This window comes from Oryzias melastigma, linkage group LG16 (assembly GCF_002922805.2).
Source record: "Oryzias melastigma strain HK-1 linkage group LG16, ASM292280v2, whole genome shotgun sequence".
In the NCBI taxonomy this organism is placed as follows: Eukaryota; Metazoa; Chordata; class Actinopteri; order Beloniformes; family Adrianichthyidae; genus Oryzias; species Oryzias melastigma.
In genome coordinates, this window is record NC_050527.1 from 8245989 (window position 1) to 8262379 (window position 16391).

The 16391-nt window shown below is 40.3% G+C and overlaps 1 protein-coding gene across 1 annotated transcript in view; it reads left to right on the top strand.

Moving 5' to 3' along the window:
• Positions 1-590: 590 nt before the first annotated feature.
• The window catches only part of si:dkey-246i14.3 (ephrin-A4), a 31722-nt gene continuing 15921 nt past the window's right edge, over positions 591-16391 (top strand). Inside the window, exon 1 of the mRNA XM_024268430.2 lies at positions 591-1016. Coding sequence (XP_024124198.1) covers positions 901-1016 — 116 coding nt within the window. The 5' untranslated portion in view covers positions 591-900. The remainder of the gene's footprint in view (positions 1017-16391) is intronic.

The following is a 16391-nucleotide window of genomic DNA, read 5'->3' on the forward strand; positions in this document are numbered from 1 at the left end:
AAAATAAATAAATGAATCGGATCATCTGAGTTTCTGTCTTTCATCCATTTATTTACTCATTTGTCCATTCCCATGTTGGGTACATGTCCAAAATCATATCCAAACATTTTTCTATTCTCTTTTTCAGTTGCTTCTTCCTTAACCTGAAACTTTATATATATATATATATATATTCATATTTTTCCAGTTTATTGTGATGCATTTTCTTACAATTACTAATAAAAGATAAAGTAGATTTCTTTGTTACCTATTGAAGATGTCATTAGGTGTCACACTGAGCAGGGTAACAGTAGAGTTAAAGGGATTTCCTTTTAAAATGTTTCTAAATTATCAATATTTAACATATTTACAGTGCAACATTGAACAAAAGAGATCAAGAGGATACAATGAGCTAAAATAGTCAGGGATTTCCTTTAGTTATTCATTTATTAGTTGTTTAGATTCAGTTTTCTGTCAATTTTTCCCTTAAATCCAGGATCACTTCCCCGCCGTGGGCTCACACCAGTGGGCGCACCTCCCTAGGATTTCAGCTCTCCCTGAGGTGTTCCTGCTAACCACACCCGCGCAGTGATTGGTCAGAAGTTTCTAAGCCCCGCCCCCCAGGTCTAAACGCTCATGCTTTCCAGCCTGTTGCTGCCAAACCAGCTTTCAGTCTCAATTGCCACTCTGTACCGTGCGTAAAGGGTGACCTTTAAACTCAGGTTATGACTCCTCGTCAGAGTTGTTCTTCGATATGAAGGACAGCCGATCTTAGAGCGGAGTGTGGAGAAAACTGCAGCTCCCATCCTCTGAATGCAACTCATCTTTCTGACTTCAGCTGCCTCAGAACTTGTTCAAGCCTTTAACTGTCGGGTATTCTCCTCCGTTTGACTGCCAGCTGCGTGCGTAAACCTGTCCGGGATGGTCTTCCTGGGCACACCGGGAGCTGCTGCATGGAAAGCAACGCTCTTCCTCCTCAACCTCTCAGCTGTTGTCGCCAAGAGACACGTGGTTTACTGGAACTCCACAAACACAAGGTGAGGGGAAGTGTGCGCCTCTTTTTTTCTTCCCTGCGCAAACTTGATGGAAGTGGCCTCGATTTGCAGGCAAACTGAAAGAATGTCAGCAATGCGGCGGATCGCGTTCTTGCGCGCTTAATTAAAGGAGGTGGCGCTTACCTACAGCTATCAGCCTGGTGTTTGCTTTGAGTAAAGAAGGCTGAGCGCTCAGGAAACTGTGGCACATCTGACCTGACCGCACCCTCTTCCTCCTGGAGGTCTGGATTCTCACCTGTCTGCAGCTTTTTTTGGCGCACTTGCTGATTATGCGGCTTAGAGAAAGCCAAAAGTGAGGGGTTCTGTTCCTGCGTTTGTCATAATTAACGTCCTTAATAGCTTCCTCATCACACAGGCTTCTATTAAAGTCTTAAGTACTTCTGCAAGTGAATGTGCAGCTTGTTGGTGTGCGTAAAAGTGCTGCCACAAACGATTATTTTAATAGTCGATTGATCACAGATTATTTTTTCCGATTAGTCGACTTATCGGGTAAGGTGCAAACTGGATGTAAAGCACACATCTTAACAATCATTAGCTTTAAACTAACTAAAAACTATATATATAGCATTATAATGTTAGTTTGAATGCTGTGACTTGAATTTGGCAGTTGAGGATGCCAGTGCTGATATCTTAAGATGCTTAAATTGAAAGCTAAAAACGCTGAAGTTGATAGCTGAAATCACTGAAGCTAATAGCTGAAAACTCTGATGATAATAGTCAGCTAAAAATATTAGTTAAATGCCAAATTAGCCTAAAAACTGAAAAAAGCCTAAATTAGCCAAAATAGCTAGCATGCAGCTGTAGTATTGCCTAAACTCCAACATAGAATTAAAAAAAAAAAAATTCTAAATTGGCCAAAATAGCTAACATGCAGTTGAAATATTAGCTAAACTCCAAAATAACCTAAAAAAAAAAACAAAACGAAAAAGCCCAAATTAGCCAAAATAGCTAGCATTCAGCTGAAATATTAGCTAAACTCCATACTAGCCTAAAAAAAATTCAAAACAAAATCCAGAATTAGCCAAAATAGCTAGCATGAAGCTGAAATATTAGCTAATCTCCAAAATAACCTAAAAAAACGAAACAAAAAAGCTTAAATTAGCCAAAATAGCTAGCATGAAGCTGAAATATGAGCTAAATTCCATATTAGCCTTAAAAATAAAAAAATCCTAAATTAGCTAAAATAGCTAGCATGCAGCTGAAATATTAGCTAAACTCCAAATTAGCCTAAAAAAGCTTAAATTAGCCAAAATAGCTAGCATGAAGCTGAAATATTAGCTAAACTTCAAAATAGCCTAAAAAACAAAAAAGCTTAAATTGGCCAAAATAGCTAGCATGAAGCTGAAATATTAGCTAAACTTCAAAATAGCCTAAAAAACTGAAAAAAGCTTGAATTAGCCAAAATAGCTAGCATGAAGCTGAAATATTAGCTAAACTTCAAAATAGCCTAAAAAACTGAAAAAAAAAGCTTAAATTAGCCAAAATAGCTAGCATGAAGCTCAAATATTAGCTAAACTTCAAAATAGCCTAAAAAACAAAAAAGCTTAAATTGGCCAAAATAGCTAGCATGCAGCTGAAATATTAGCTAAACTCCAAAATAACCTAAACAACCTTAATAAATGCCAAAACAGTCCAAAAAGCTAGCATTATACCATTATAACTTCCACTTGACTACAGTCTGACTCCATATAATATAAAAATAATGACTAATCAACTATTAATTTAGTCGACTAGTGGACTATCTTAATAGTTGATTAGTCGACTAATTGGGGCAGCCCTAGTGCGTAATGGGTTGATTGTGGTAGGGATTGAGGGGTGAAACCTGTCATGCTCATGGGCACAGAAACTTTTTTTTAACCCCCAAAAATAGTGTTGCATAACACATTTTTTAATTTGTGGAGTCAGCTGAGGTCAAATCCAGAGCCTGGTTTTCTTTTATTGGGGAGGAACTGAGTGAGGATTAGCAAGCACCTTCCGTGTTCCCCCTCAGAGATTCAGGGATGAGTGGTCACAGCCTGTGGCAAGGCCACACAGTCTGCTGCAACGCCACACAATCACAATGCCATCAACATCACAGTGGAGGGTAACCCCACTGTGGCTGAGAGGCACTCTCATCAGCAGCAACACCCCAATCACAAAGCCATCAGTGAAGCAGCAATGCCCACAATTCCCTCTCCTTCCAACCTTAAATTATTTGTAACCCTTTAACACCAGAGCTGCAGTGTTTATGCTCTTTGATTTGATGGATTTTTTTTTAATTGTTAACACAATCAACATAATTCCAGTAGATTCTGAAGGATCCTTCAGAATCTACTGGAATTACGATGATCGTGTTGAAAAGTTACAGTAAAGATGCTAAAACTTGAATACAAATGTTTTTTTTCTCCTCCAAATCCAGTCTAAAACTTTCCTGAGTCACATGATCAGGATTTAAAACAACTTTTACACCTTTCATATGTACTATTAAAGCATGAATGTCTCTTATCAATCAGTTCTTTGCATTCCTGTCGGCCACAAAGTAATTAGGAGGAGCGTTTAGTTGCTGCTCAGCCTAATTTCCCATAGGAATAGACGGACGGCACAAGAGGGGATTTATTGACGCAAAATGAGAGCAGACTGGGGTTTAAACGCAACACTTTGGCAAGTATTGTTTGTAGGCAATAGGAAACTGTTGCAAAAAAAAAAAAAAGTGTGGATCCCAGAAACAGCGTCTAGATTTATAATTTTAATGAAGCAGGGGCAGTGAGGTGGAGACTAAAGGGCCTCGTTTCTCTGTTCTTCACTGACTAATATGCTTGTAACAAAGGCGCAGTGAAACACTTTAACAGGCTCACATTTAGCACCCTCCAGATTGAAAGAAAAAAAGAGAGGTTTGAAATGAAAGTGATGGACTGACTGCAGGGTCAGCACAGGCAGATACCCTGGCCTCTTTCTTTGTGGGGCTCAAGTGATCGACCTCTCTTTTATGATTTTTATGAACACAGTTTATGATCACTCCATTTTACAACTGTCTCCTTCAGAGCCATTGTTCCTTATTACTTGAGAAATTATTCCGTGCTTCCAGGAGTAGTTAAAGGTCAGTAAAATTATATAACCTGAGAATCTGCCTCATACCTCTCTCCTGAGCGGGGAACTATTTTTATTGGTGTTTTCAGACACTTCTCAACTTAAACCCACCTAAAAAAAACTCCTTTTGACCGGCCTGTTTGCTGATGCAGCGGCGTCTGCCTCCCGCGCTTTCATTCATCATCATAAATCCACTCGGGAGTGTGTCAGAAAGTTTACTCAAACTGCACGCTCTTGAATTACTTTTGCGCAAGATGCTTTTCTACCATGTATACGAGCTGCTGGGAAAAATCTTTAACAAGGATAAATGTCACCTGTACCTACAGCTGAAGGCAGCAACAGCGTTTCCTTGCCCTCTGACTTCTTCTGGTTCTTAACTCTTACATGATCATAGCTTCACTTTTGTTTCTGCACCCAAAACAATGACAGAAGTCTTATATTCTAGTCGTTTTGGATTAAAAACCATCCAAAGCAGCCTGGAACAAAAGCCTTTTTCTTCTCTACCTTCAGACAAACAGGAAGAGTCAGCCCAGTCAGTGGAGCGTGCTAAAACAGCGTATGAGGAGTTGTGTTGGTTTTCGCCGTCATTACTGAAAGCAGCCCTCATGGCTCCGGCGTGTCATCTCTGCTCGCTTCATGCATCATTTCCCACTTCATGCACTTGTGCGCGATCTAGATTAAATGCTAAAGTAAATCACACTTTGGGTGCCACACCTTAAACTCACCGATCCCATCTTGGAGGAATGGGAGGGGGAGTGTCAGAGGCGGCTGGTGTTTGTAATTATGTCTTATCTGGAGACGTGATTGCACTTTTTGGACAGTTTTTTGTGATTGTTTCTCATCTGCATCCATCCTTCCTCTGTAGTGTCTGGATGCAAATGCAGGTTTCTCACTCTGTCTGCTATCTCTCCTCTCTATGTCTGTCTGTACTAATCTCTGTCTTCCCCTGGTAAATGATTAACATGGAGAACCTGGCTGAACTATAATCAACAAACCCACAGTGAGGTAATTACCACTTTATTCCCCGTCCTGCTAACAAAGCAATTTCTTTCTCCCCCCCACCTCCTCCTCCTCCTCCTTCTCCTCATCTGTCATGAAGCTGGATCACCGTCTCCTCGCCTCTCTATTGTCTCAGAGAGGCACTCGCGAGTGCAGTTGTGTTCCTTATCTGTCTTTGTAAGTGCGCTTCGACGGCTTGTTTGTGCTTTTTAGTGTATCATTTGCAAATGAGTTAACTCCGGGTGCAGTTGTTCGTCACTGTCAGAAAACAATGCCGGGCAGTTATTTCTTTATTTTTTCGTCCTCTGTGGTTTGTAAGCCCGAGAATTGATATTAAATGTCGTTAGGTGAGGTTTGTTTCTGGAGAACAATAGCTGCTGTGTGTGTATGTGCATGCCTTTTGATCTGCTAGCTTTGCTCAAAAGGAAAAAGATGGAGCGTGATAAATTTCATTGAAAATGCAGAAAGTTACAGTAAGAACCCCTTTTTGATCTTTGCTACAGAAACAAATATGTTATTATTTGTGATGGTTAAAAGTTGACGTTTTTTTGTCCTGTTCAGATCTTCATTAGAACTTCCAGTAAGTCTGAGCATCCAGGTGACGTTCTTGCTTGCCGAGTTTTGGATTGAGATGCCTTTCATTCCTTTCCTTCAAGGTGAGGCTTGCAGAGCGAGTTCCCCGCGACCTCACAGAAACGTTTCCATCTCACTACAAACACTTCCTCCTTCCTTCACTTTTTCCACGCACATATCTGTGTGAAATCCATAATCCTCCATTTTACCTGTTTAGTGATATATTTCACCCCCGAATGAAACCAGTGTAATCGGCGCACAAGAAAAATAATCTTTGCAATTGAAGCGAAAGCTGAGATAGCCGCACACAGGCGGAGTAAGACACACTGTGCTGAAAATGAGGTTCGGGCAGAGGCCTAGCAGTGAGGATGTCTGTATTAAAATGGATCAGATAGTCACAGTGCAGCTTGGAGTCGCCCGAGCAGACATGGTGTACAAGCATGAAAGGGCGGCCGCTCTCTCCTCCCGGTCAGGATATTTAGTCAATCGATACCAATTTAACACCCAGATATTATCGCCTGCTTCTCGCATTATCGCCAGACTGCATATGGACCCATCTCTTTTCCCAATTTCTCTCCACGCGCGGCCCCGCTTCTGTGTACACACATGCATCAATATTAGTTTGCATTAGGCTTTAATAAGTTGTACTGCATGAATGTCTCAGAGTGAAGGTGAACATCTGTGGAGTGAAATGAAGGCCAGTGATGTCTGCAGCTCAGCTTGGCACAGGTTTTTGGCGCAAAATGGCTGCTGTGCCGTGTGCGTGTGAAGAGGGCGGTCATGGTGGTTAGGGGCTGTCGGTGAGCTCTGAGAGGGAGCACTTTTTTTTTTTTTTTATTCACAATGAGGCACCATTGTTGCCGGTGCCAGTCAATCGGTGTATTCCTTTTTTGATGCACAAAACAGCAATTAAATAGTCGAGAGGGGGAGTGCGTAAACACAAAATGTGGGAAACGCTGACAAGCAAAGCCCGATGCAAACAAAACGATATGCTAGTTTGTTTTGCCAATATCTTCTTTGTGGAATTTCTCACACGCGTGTGCTCTTTTGTGCACGTATAACCTCTTACAAAGCTCCTCCACTCAACTCAGAAAGCCTCGCAAGAAGCAAGCTGGGAATTCCCTGAGATAGAAATTGAATTAGTATTGACCCAAGCACAGCAGAAGGCTGTAGCAGCAGCCCAGATTATTGTTCAGGACAAGCTCCTCTCTGCAAGAGAGACGTGTTAGCCATCATACCTCCAGTGTTGAACGCTGCTTAAAGACAATCCCACCAGGAAGTCTTTTTGTTTAAACTGGTGCCACTCCTGCAATTGTGCCCTTCTTTAATTGTTGTTTCCATGGATTAACGGTTGAAACATTGCGCAATCTGATTTTTGGCACGGTTCAGCCCTCCCTGTTGTAGACACGTTCCTCCTCATGGCACTGCATCACGCTGGGCTGGGAAAAATGGAGGCGCAACGCCGGAGGAATCGTCTGTGGGACGATGTGTTCAGTGTAAACGGCCCAGTGTGTCGCTGGATTATAGGAAGGAGCCAATAAATCTGGAAGGAGGGAAGGCTTAGCTGCTCTTTCTTTTAAGTCTTACAAGGTGATGGTTTACAAGTCGAATTTATTAGAGAAATAATACCATAAATTGGCCCTTTGTCCTTATGATGAATGCAAATGAATAAACAGAATAGATGTGTCGTTAGCTTTGCATGAATTTACTAATTATTTGAGATTTCAGTGTTAAAAAGTACATTTTTGGGGTTGCAAAAGTACATTTGAGTAACTTGTGACTAAATTAATTATGCAAATGTCTTTTTTTTCTTCACACATCTCAAATCTGTGTATATATATATATATATATATATGCTCCATCCTCTACTGTTTCTTTTCTTTTTTATTTTTTATCAGCCCCCAGAGATTTAAAAACATTAGACCTGCAGTGTAGGGAGTGAAGAACGGAGAATATGTTGGAAGAGGCTGGAGGAGAACGAGTCAACAGATTCCAACTCCCAAAGCAGCTTGGGAAGACCCCCCAGGGATGGAGGGATGAGGAGGGAGAGAGACGGGAAGAAAGGATGTCAGGGGGTATTACTATCACTGTGACAGAACACGTGACGAGCAAACCCTTCTTCCACTCCTCCCTCCCTCCGTGACGCAGCCACGGATACAGGTGTTGTGGAGCGGCGCAGACACGCCGCCAATAATCCTCAACACCCGCCTGCTGCATGCACACGTGGATGCTCGGACTCCGGGGAGAGCCTGGAGGAAAAGGAAAAATAGCACTACATTTATAAGTGATGCCACTTTCTGGTTGGTGTTGCAGCGGAGTGGTTTTACCTGAGTGAAAGGAGGACCAAATATAGAATCACACTCTCATTTAAGCGCCCCAGCGCTGCGATTCTTTAACTGGAGGAAGAGTTTGGTGCTTTTGTGTACAAGTATATTTAGATGTGTTATTTTTGTAACAATAACCAGCACGCCATGGATTACTTGGAGGGAAATAAAGGAACAGTTTGATTTCTGTCTCCTGGTACTTTGACTGCTATTTTCTTCTGCATTTCCATTTTGCTCCCCTGCTAATTCAAATCTTTTTCTCAACACTTTTGTTTAATGAAAGCTTTTATTTGTGAGTTTGGGAAATGTGCTCTGTTTTTTTTTTTTTCTCTTTTCAAATATTAGTTCTTTGATCATCTGTACGGTTTATGATTGGTGCCTCTTAATACACTGTGGAGTGCAAACAGGGCAAAATGAGTAAATGACTTCTTTGAGAAGTAGAAGAAAACATGCATTAGGTACATTCTATGCATTTATTATAGTGATGAGATGCAAAAATGCTGAATTTATTCCATTTTGATTCAAAATTTTACCAATTATTTATGTATTTATTTGTTTAATTTACAATTACAGCGAACTGTATTATATAAAAAACACTTTTCACACAACTAGTGATATAAACTGAACAAAAGTGGATCTCTAAAAACCCAAAAAATGTATTTCTTACATTAGAATTGAATTTAAGCTTTTTTCAGGAAATCAGTTCAACCCTCTCATGTCTGATTTTAAAGAATTGTATTGCCTGGCATTAAAGTTTCTTTTTTTTAAAGTAGATGATAGGTATAGGTATTTTTTCAGCCAAATGATTTGTTGCAAATTTGAGACAATGGTTAAGTCTTTTTTTTTTTTTTTTTTTTAAAGGAAAGTCACTTAAAAATATATTTTTATGCTTTTTTAAATTTTATTTAATAAAATAAATTTTAAATATATATACAAAACAAAGGAAAATCACTTTATGGATTTGATGAAGTAATAGATAACTTTATTAATCCCACAAGGGGAATTCAGTTAACACAGCTCTCCAGCTAGAACAGATAAAAGACATGACAGTAAAAAAAGTAATATATATATATTTACTAAACAATTTGATATATATATTTTTTAACTTTGAACATTCTTATTGCATCTTTGATTGTCTGTGGGATAACTTGCATTGTTCCTTTATTTGTTTGTTTGCTTCATTTTAATGTTCTTCTTCAAAAAATAAAATTCAGGGAAAAAAATTAAATGCATGTCTTTAACCCAGCCTTATTCATCACATTCTTCAAATGTTTCATTTTTTTGCAGAATCTTTTTGTTCTCTCTCTCATTCCAGAATATAAATTCATCTAAATGATCAGCTATCATTTACAGTCTGGGTGCATCCAGAGTGGTGGTTGCATTATGTGCTGAAAGGAAGAAGGAAAAATAGCCTTTTCCCAAATCTCCATCGCTGTGGCCTTGTAGCATGAGAACTCATGAATCTCATTGCTCCCTATTCAGCTGCAAATGGAGTTCTTGGTGGCAGTGCACCTCTCAAAACACTGGAGCAGACGCTCCCAGCTGAAGATTGTGGAATTGATATTTTTCTCCTAAAATGCACTTGGCGCCAAATGCATAGTCATGAAAGTCTCCAAGTCCCTTACTCACCACATTTCAGTGCTTTACTTTTAAATGGGTTTCCGGGTAGATTTGCTTGCAGAGCAGTCTTTTTGAAAAGCGTGTGGTTGACATTTTTGTTGTTTTTCACTTTTGAATCAGATCTGCATTTGTTGCTCACAAATGGCCTCAAGTCCCACATACCTTCCTTCCTTCCTCTGTGTTAATCTTTCACATTTTGGGTCATTGTGGGTCATTACTCTAAGCACTGACCAGTCCCCTCTAATCCCAAATTAATCAGTTAATCCTGTCTGCACCTCTCCTCACGACCCTGGCCACTTCCTTCTCTTTGCCTCCTAATTCCAACCTGCCCCCACTTCCCTCTTTTGGTGTCTGAACCTTTTATCCGTGTTGTGCAGCTCAGATTTTTTTTTCCTCAATAGAAGGTTGGTGACTTCTAGTTCAACCAGCGCTTCAAGTTCATCAAGTGCAAAAAGTAAATATTAATTCTCAAATACTCCCTTCATGGTGTCTGTAATCAAATTTTAACCTATCCCAACTGCTAAAACACTTAATTATGTGGTTATTTGTAGTTTAGAAATAGTTTTCGCCCAGTTGGTGGCTGTGCGTGACTAGAACAGGACAAAGCTGGATGCCTTGAGGGGGAATAAAGTGGACCTTTCATACCCCTGACACACAGAGCGGTATGAATCTCCACCGATGTGACGGAGAAAGATGGAGAGCCGGAGAGAGCAAGCATGGATCGGCTGTGAGGGTGGGAGAGGGAAGGGGGCAAGTTAAACTCCTGGGATACCAAAGCAGTGACCGTGAAAGTGCTTAGATAAACAGAGAGGAAGACAGACAGAGGGAGGGAGGGAAAGTGGGTGAAAGAGTGGTGGACGAAGCAGTCGAGGAAGGAAGGAAGGCACCATGACTGCGGAAGGAAAGGAGACCTGTGGAAGATGGAGTAGAACTTGTTTTTGCTCCCTAAAGTTAAGAGAAAAGTGTGATTTAGTCCTCAATACTTCTCAACATTTTCTCCTTGCCTCTTTGACTTGTTTTTGCAGGTTTCCTTGAAATGTCTTAAGTGTCTGCAAATATGCCTGACAGATGAGCTGAAGGACGGCACAATTCCGAAGCAAACGGGAAAAGAAAGAACAAGATCGATTTGTGTTTGTCACTACACAACCGGCGTATTTTCTTATTTGCGTGCTTGGATCGTCAGTGTTTCCCACACGTCCTGCTTTGACCTTCACATCACCAAAAAAAAGACAAAGAGAGCGTGCTGGAAAGAAAGTAACATCAGAAGTGTGACCCACTTTGTAAATGATGGATTCTCAAAGCCGAGTCTGATTTATTGGCCGGGACTATTTGCTTTGCAAGCGCCGCCCTTTTCACTGTAGCCAGTGAATAAATGTGTGTCTGCTCGCGTTTGAGGAGAGCCTGCTTCCTAACTCCCAGGTTGGCTAAAAGCTCTCAGGCACAGATGTTCACAGTTAAGTTAAATAAAAGAATATTGGAAGCTTAAGCATCACCGTCAGCAATGGTCTAAATATTGAAGCGCACATAAGGTGTCTCTTTTATGTTTTTATCTGCAATAAAAGCCTAAAAACAATCCAGAAAAGTAGATTTTGTCATAAAAGTTTTACAGACTTGGACAAGCTAGTGAAAAATGCTATTGCAATTATCGATTTATTGATGTACTTTTAAATTAACTGAATTGTTTTGGGGCTTTTTTCCCCTTTATTGTAGTTTTGCATATAAATATATCAAAATATACAAAGGTTTTTGCAAAAATATATAGCTTTTCTAAAATGGATCAGCTCATATTCATTAGCGATCAATTGTCTTTCATTTAACGGGAAATAAATAAATTTTAAAAAGTAAGTACTGCCACTATTTTTAGTGCATTTAAAGATTTATTGTGTAATCTACTAGTTTCATTATTACTTCAGAGCTTCCAAATGTCTGTAAAATCTGTTTTCATAAATCACAAGAGTCCAGCAGCACTTTAGTACATAAATGTGACAAATGAAGTTGACTGATCGGATCAGCTTGACTGCCACTTTGCCGCAGTGTTGTTGGATGGATTTTGTCAATAGTTGGCCGTTTTTTTTGGGTCACCTATCACGGCTGTCATTGCTCCCTCCTGAACTTGTGAGTTCAGGAGCTGATGTGCTGCACTTATATTCAAGTTTGTGAATCCGAAGCTGGCACCTGGACAAATCTTCCCTGTATTTATACTGAAGCTCCATTTTTGACTGCCGAGAGGCGAAGAGCAGTCATTACCCTGAGGTTTAGGTTTTCTGACAGAGGGATGCTGGAAAAAGACGGATTGAGCAAACGATGGATGAATGGGTGGGGCGCTGGCCTGGCACCAATACGGCTTCAGATTGGTGGTTGTCCTAGTAACGGCACGTCTGACCTTATTTAGCCCCGTGCGCACCCCTTGCCATGCGTGTGCTCTATAATTTTTCCTTTTTTTTAATGTTCCTTTGTAGTGCACCTTTTCTCTGTCCCTGCACTCAATCATCTGCCCCCTTTTTTTGTTTTTAATACTCACACTAAGTTTAAAAGTGTTGCCACCTCTATGCAGAACAGGACTCGAGGTGAACTCGAAGATTTTCTACTGAAGTTCCAGAAAGCAAAGTGACGCAAGCTTTTCATCATGCAGTGCTTGTTGTCCGACGATAAAACCGACATGACTGCCCTCCAGTCTGTTCACTGTATGTCGTGGACAGCCATTTCCAACCTCCTAGAAAAGTCGCTGGAAAGGTTATTTTCGGAGCAGACTTAGACCACACAGCGAGAGTGGTGCCTATGCATGAGAGAGCTCTGCCTCTGAGGAGATGATGGCTTCTGCAGACCTGCAGCCATATCAAAATGCTTCAGATGAATTGGTTTCCATACAGATGGATCCTGCGGGCCTGAATCGAGCAATTTTCCTCAGCTCTGCTGGCCGTGGCTATACGTCCTGTTGTGCTGCTTAGTCCTTCAGAATGGTCACACACACACACATGCACACACACTAAGCGGACGGGCGCTGTAACAGGCAGAAAATAGGCTCTGTCTTTACTTGAGGCCACAGATTCTTTGGGCCTGGAGCTGCAGGCCTGTGTGTATTGCATCCGAGCCTTTTATCGCTCTGTAAATTGATGGGTCCGGGTGTTCGGGACGGCCTGCTGATCCACACAGTTTGAAAGGAGGGTGGTGCCAATGAGCTGTGCAGTGTGGTCATTTAATTGAGTCTGTGTGCTTAAAAAAAGTGCAACTAGCGACTTTATTGAAGTGAGGCACTCCTACTGACCAGCATTTACCAAATTCCTGTATGATATAATATATGCTAGAAATATCTCCTGTCAATCGTGGTCTGTCTGACGTTACTCATTCCAGTCAAAGAGGCCAGATCTTAGTAAATATTAGTACAACTTTGGGCGCTTAGAAGTCTACTGCAGCAGAAAACCACTAAAAGACACAAGAAAGAGGGAAGAAAAGCGTCAACGTTCTAATAAAATCCACTTTTGAAGGTTAAGAGTTGAGCAAAACAAACCCAAAAGGTTCACGTGTTGAAGAGATGTTTGTCCTCCTGACCTTGAAGGAAGCAAAGACGCACTAAAAGATTCACACCAGGAATGCGTAGATAAACACAACATCTCACACTCTTTAGCCGGCTTTCCTTGGTTATGTCGATTGTGCTTTTAGCCTCAGATTAGTCAAACTTAGGATCTACTGAGGTGAAGTTTGCATAGAATGCTAGGTGGTGTGAGCAGGGAGAGTTTATAAAAGGATTTTTGGAGCCAGTCATGCAGGCAGGACAGTGGGGGAGCCACAGATGGTCATAGATGGGGGGTAACATCCTTGTTTGTGCGCATTGAGGGGAGTTAGCACCATGATAGACGCAACACTTTAGGCTCTGGACACAGCACAGCTTTGTGAGCGTTTGGAGGGGGTGGAGATGCCCTCATTTAGTTCTGTTTTCCATCGGTGCGGAGAGAGAGAGATGTTGTTGGAGAGAGGAAATGGTGAACAATGAGGTCCAGGCTTTGTATAGTCTTGCAGGAAGTGTGGAGTAGATGTGGTTAGTCTCGCTCCTGTGTGTTATGGGCCTCGTCTTTGGAGTAAGAAGTCACTCAAGCCTTTGTAACCTTCAAGAAAACACTAACGGCTGCATTTTCTTTTATCTAAAGGTTTTTCTTGTTGTGACTTCATCATACTCAACTATGAGCTTGTGATGGAGTTAACTCTGAAAAATGGCCTCCTATGTCTGAGAATATTTTCATTTTGAGATGTTTGAAATTTCCTCATTACCAAACAAAGCTTGAAAAACTACCAGGGTCCAACCCCAAACTAAAACAACAACACCCAGCAGTGTAAGACTACTGAGGACGATGAGGGGAAAAAGAACAATAAGTTATGGGCTTTAGTCACACTTAAAAAAAAAAAATCTCATCTTGAGAGATGCTAGAATCTTTTTATATTTTTGCTTTGGTTTGTGTCACAAAATAGACATTGTTCCAAATTTCCAAAAAGCTAAAGTAAGACTATATGGCTCGCTCTAGTTTTTGATCAGTAGAAAACGGGCCCAAATGGCTCTTTAACTGTTAGACCCGATCCGAATTCTTCCCTTCCCCCTTCCCCTTAGCCCTTGCTCCAAACGGAGGGTGATGAAAAAATAGTGTCTAATATTTTGGACGTGACTTTCGTTCGATGGCGTCATCAATATCAGCGATCCGCTAGCATTAGCGCAGAGCTTCCCGCTCTTGAATATACATAACAATAGTGGTTTTATAACTTTAAAAAGGTCACACTACAACAAAAGGTCATTACTTACATTTAAATGTAAACATCCGTGGTTCAGAGCGCACCAAGGTGGACCTTGGACCCCTCTTTTTGGAGTGTGAAACTTAAAAAATAATAATCCGGGACTCGACTTCAACTGCCACTTCAAATCAAGGGGAAGGGAGAAGGGGAGTATTGGGCCTTTAAGGTTGCCGACCCCTAGTATAACGCTATGATTAAATGTTAACTATTTTGTTTTCAAATCAAAACGACACGGCTGTGGTTGGTTTGACAACATGTTGGTATAAAGTTGGTACCCAGAAACTGTAACCATCCCACCAACTTGGTTACTAACTAAATCACGTGTTCTAAAGAAGCTAGTTTCTTCATCTGTTTGTACCAAAAGTTCACCGCTAACCTAAACTGACTCTGGAACCGCTGTTTTAATGAAGACGTTTATAGTCTGGCAGAAAGGAGTCATAATAAATTTCCCTGTGCCAGTACGTGGAGTCCCAAACACACCTGTGGTGTGGTTGTCAGGCCTAGCATTAGCAGCGGTGACCATGACTCTCTAGTTGCTGAATGCGGCCAGACCGGACACGTCCCACTGCGTTTATGAGGCGATCAGGGAGCAGAACCGCATGCCGCCACGCCATGATGGATTCTATTTAGCCATGCGGCTGCAGCTGAAAGACGTGAAGGGAGATAAGATCAACCTCTAGGTTTTGTTTTTTTCAAACCTTCAATCAGATAGTCGACTGATTTTAAGTCTTCAATGAGGATAAAGGAAGGAGATTAATAGGTGCAGACTTCCAAACTGTCTTTGTACATCGTTCAGCGCTGCTTCTGTAATATGAATGCTGGGTCATGCAGATGAAGCAAACCAGCCTCAAGTATGCAAGGTAACACACCCTTGTGCAATGTGCCTTAGCCTTTAGGTCTCCACCTTACTCAAGTCAACAAAGTGCAGTTCAGCAGTATATTAAACCCTATTACCACTTCACAGGGGTATACTACTTCATTTTCTTCAAGGAATGAGCTGAAATGTTGTTTGTACCTGTTTACTTTTGGATGTGCTTAAAACAGAAACAGCATCAATACTTTTAGTTAACTATGTCGATTTTTTTTTTTTCAATGTGAAATTAACAGAACTTCCTTCATTGCAAAAATAACCATTTGGTTCTTTTATTATTATTTTTTTTTTAACAAAACCTTCACTTTATTTATGTTTTTGTTGTTATTTAGCCATTAATGTATAACATGTGTCTTTTACATATTTACAGTTAGCGAATTATAACAGTGTACAATTATTTATATAAAACAATTTTACCTTTCTTTTTTTTAACTTTTGACAGCAGAATATGTAAGTTCCTTTCAAAATAAAATCCACCCTCTGTTTAAGTGTTTGATTTTCAGTGTAAATGTTCAAGTTTTGTGGCCATGATTGCTTAAAATAATAATAAAAATACATTATTAAAAATAAAATAAATAGTTCTTATGCTGCAGATTTGCTTGAATTGAAAATGCAAGAAAGCCATGTCAAACATGACATTTCGTATCATGACATCGATGCCCTTTCATATTTTTTCTTCTTTTACTATAGAAAATAAGCATGACAATATTGGGTGGAATAGTATTTTAAAAAAATCTATGCATGTAAATGTAATTTACAACTCTCAAGTTCATTCTTATAATGAGCCATCACAAAACTTTATTAACTAAAACTAATAATCCAAAACTACAAACCCATTATTTTTCAAACTATTGATATTTTTATTAAAGCCAAATATCCCCAATGGAGGTAAATGAGAGCCACATGTGGCTCAGGAGCCTCAGGTTGCAGACCCCTCCCGAATTCACTCCCTAACTGCTAAAATACTATGTAGCATTATCTAGTTCCCTGGATTTTAAAAGCAATTCGGACGTTATACTCACATTTTTTTTTAAGCGGAGAGTATGATGTCATCAATTTTACGAAACAGAAATTTAATCAATGTGAGCATTTTACGATATTTATTTATTACTGATGAGGAAACAG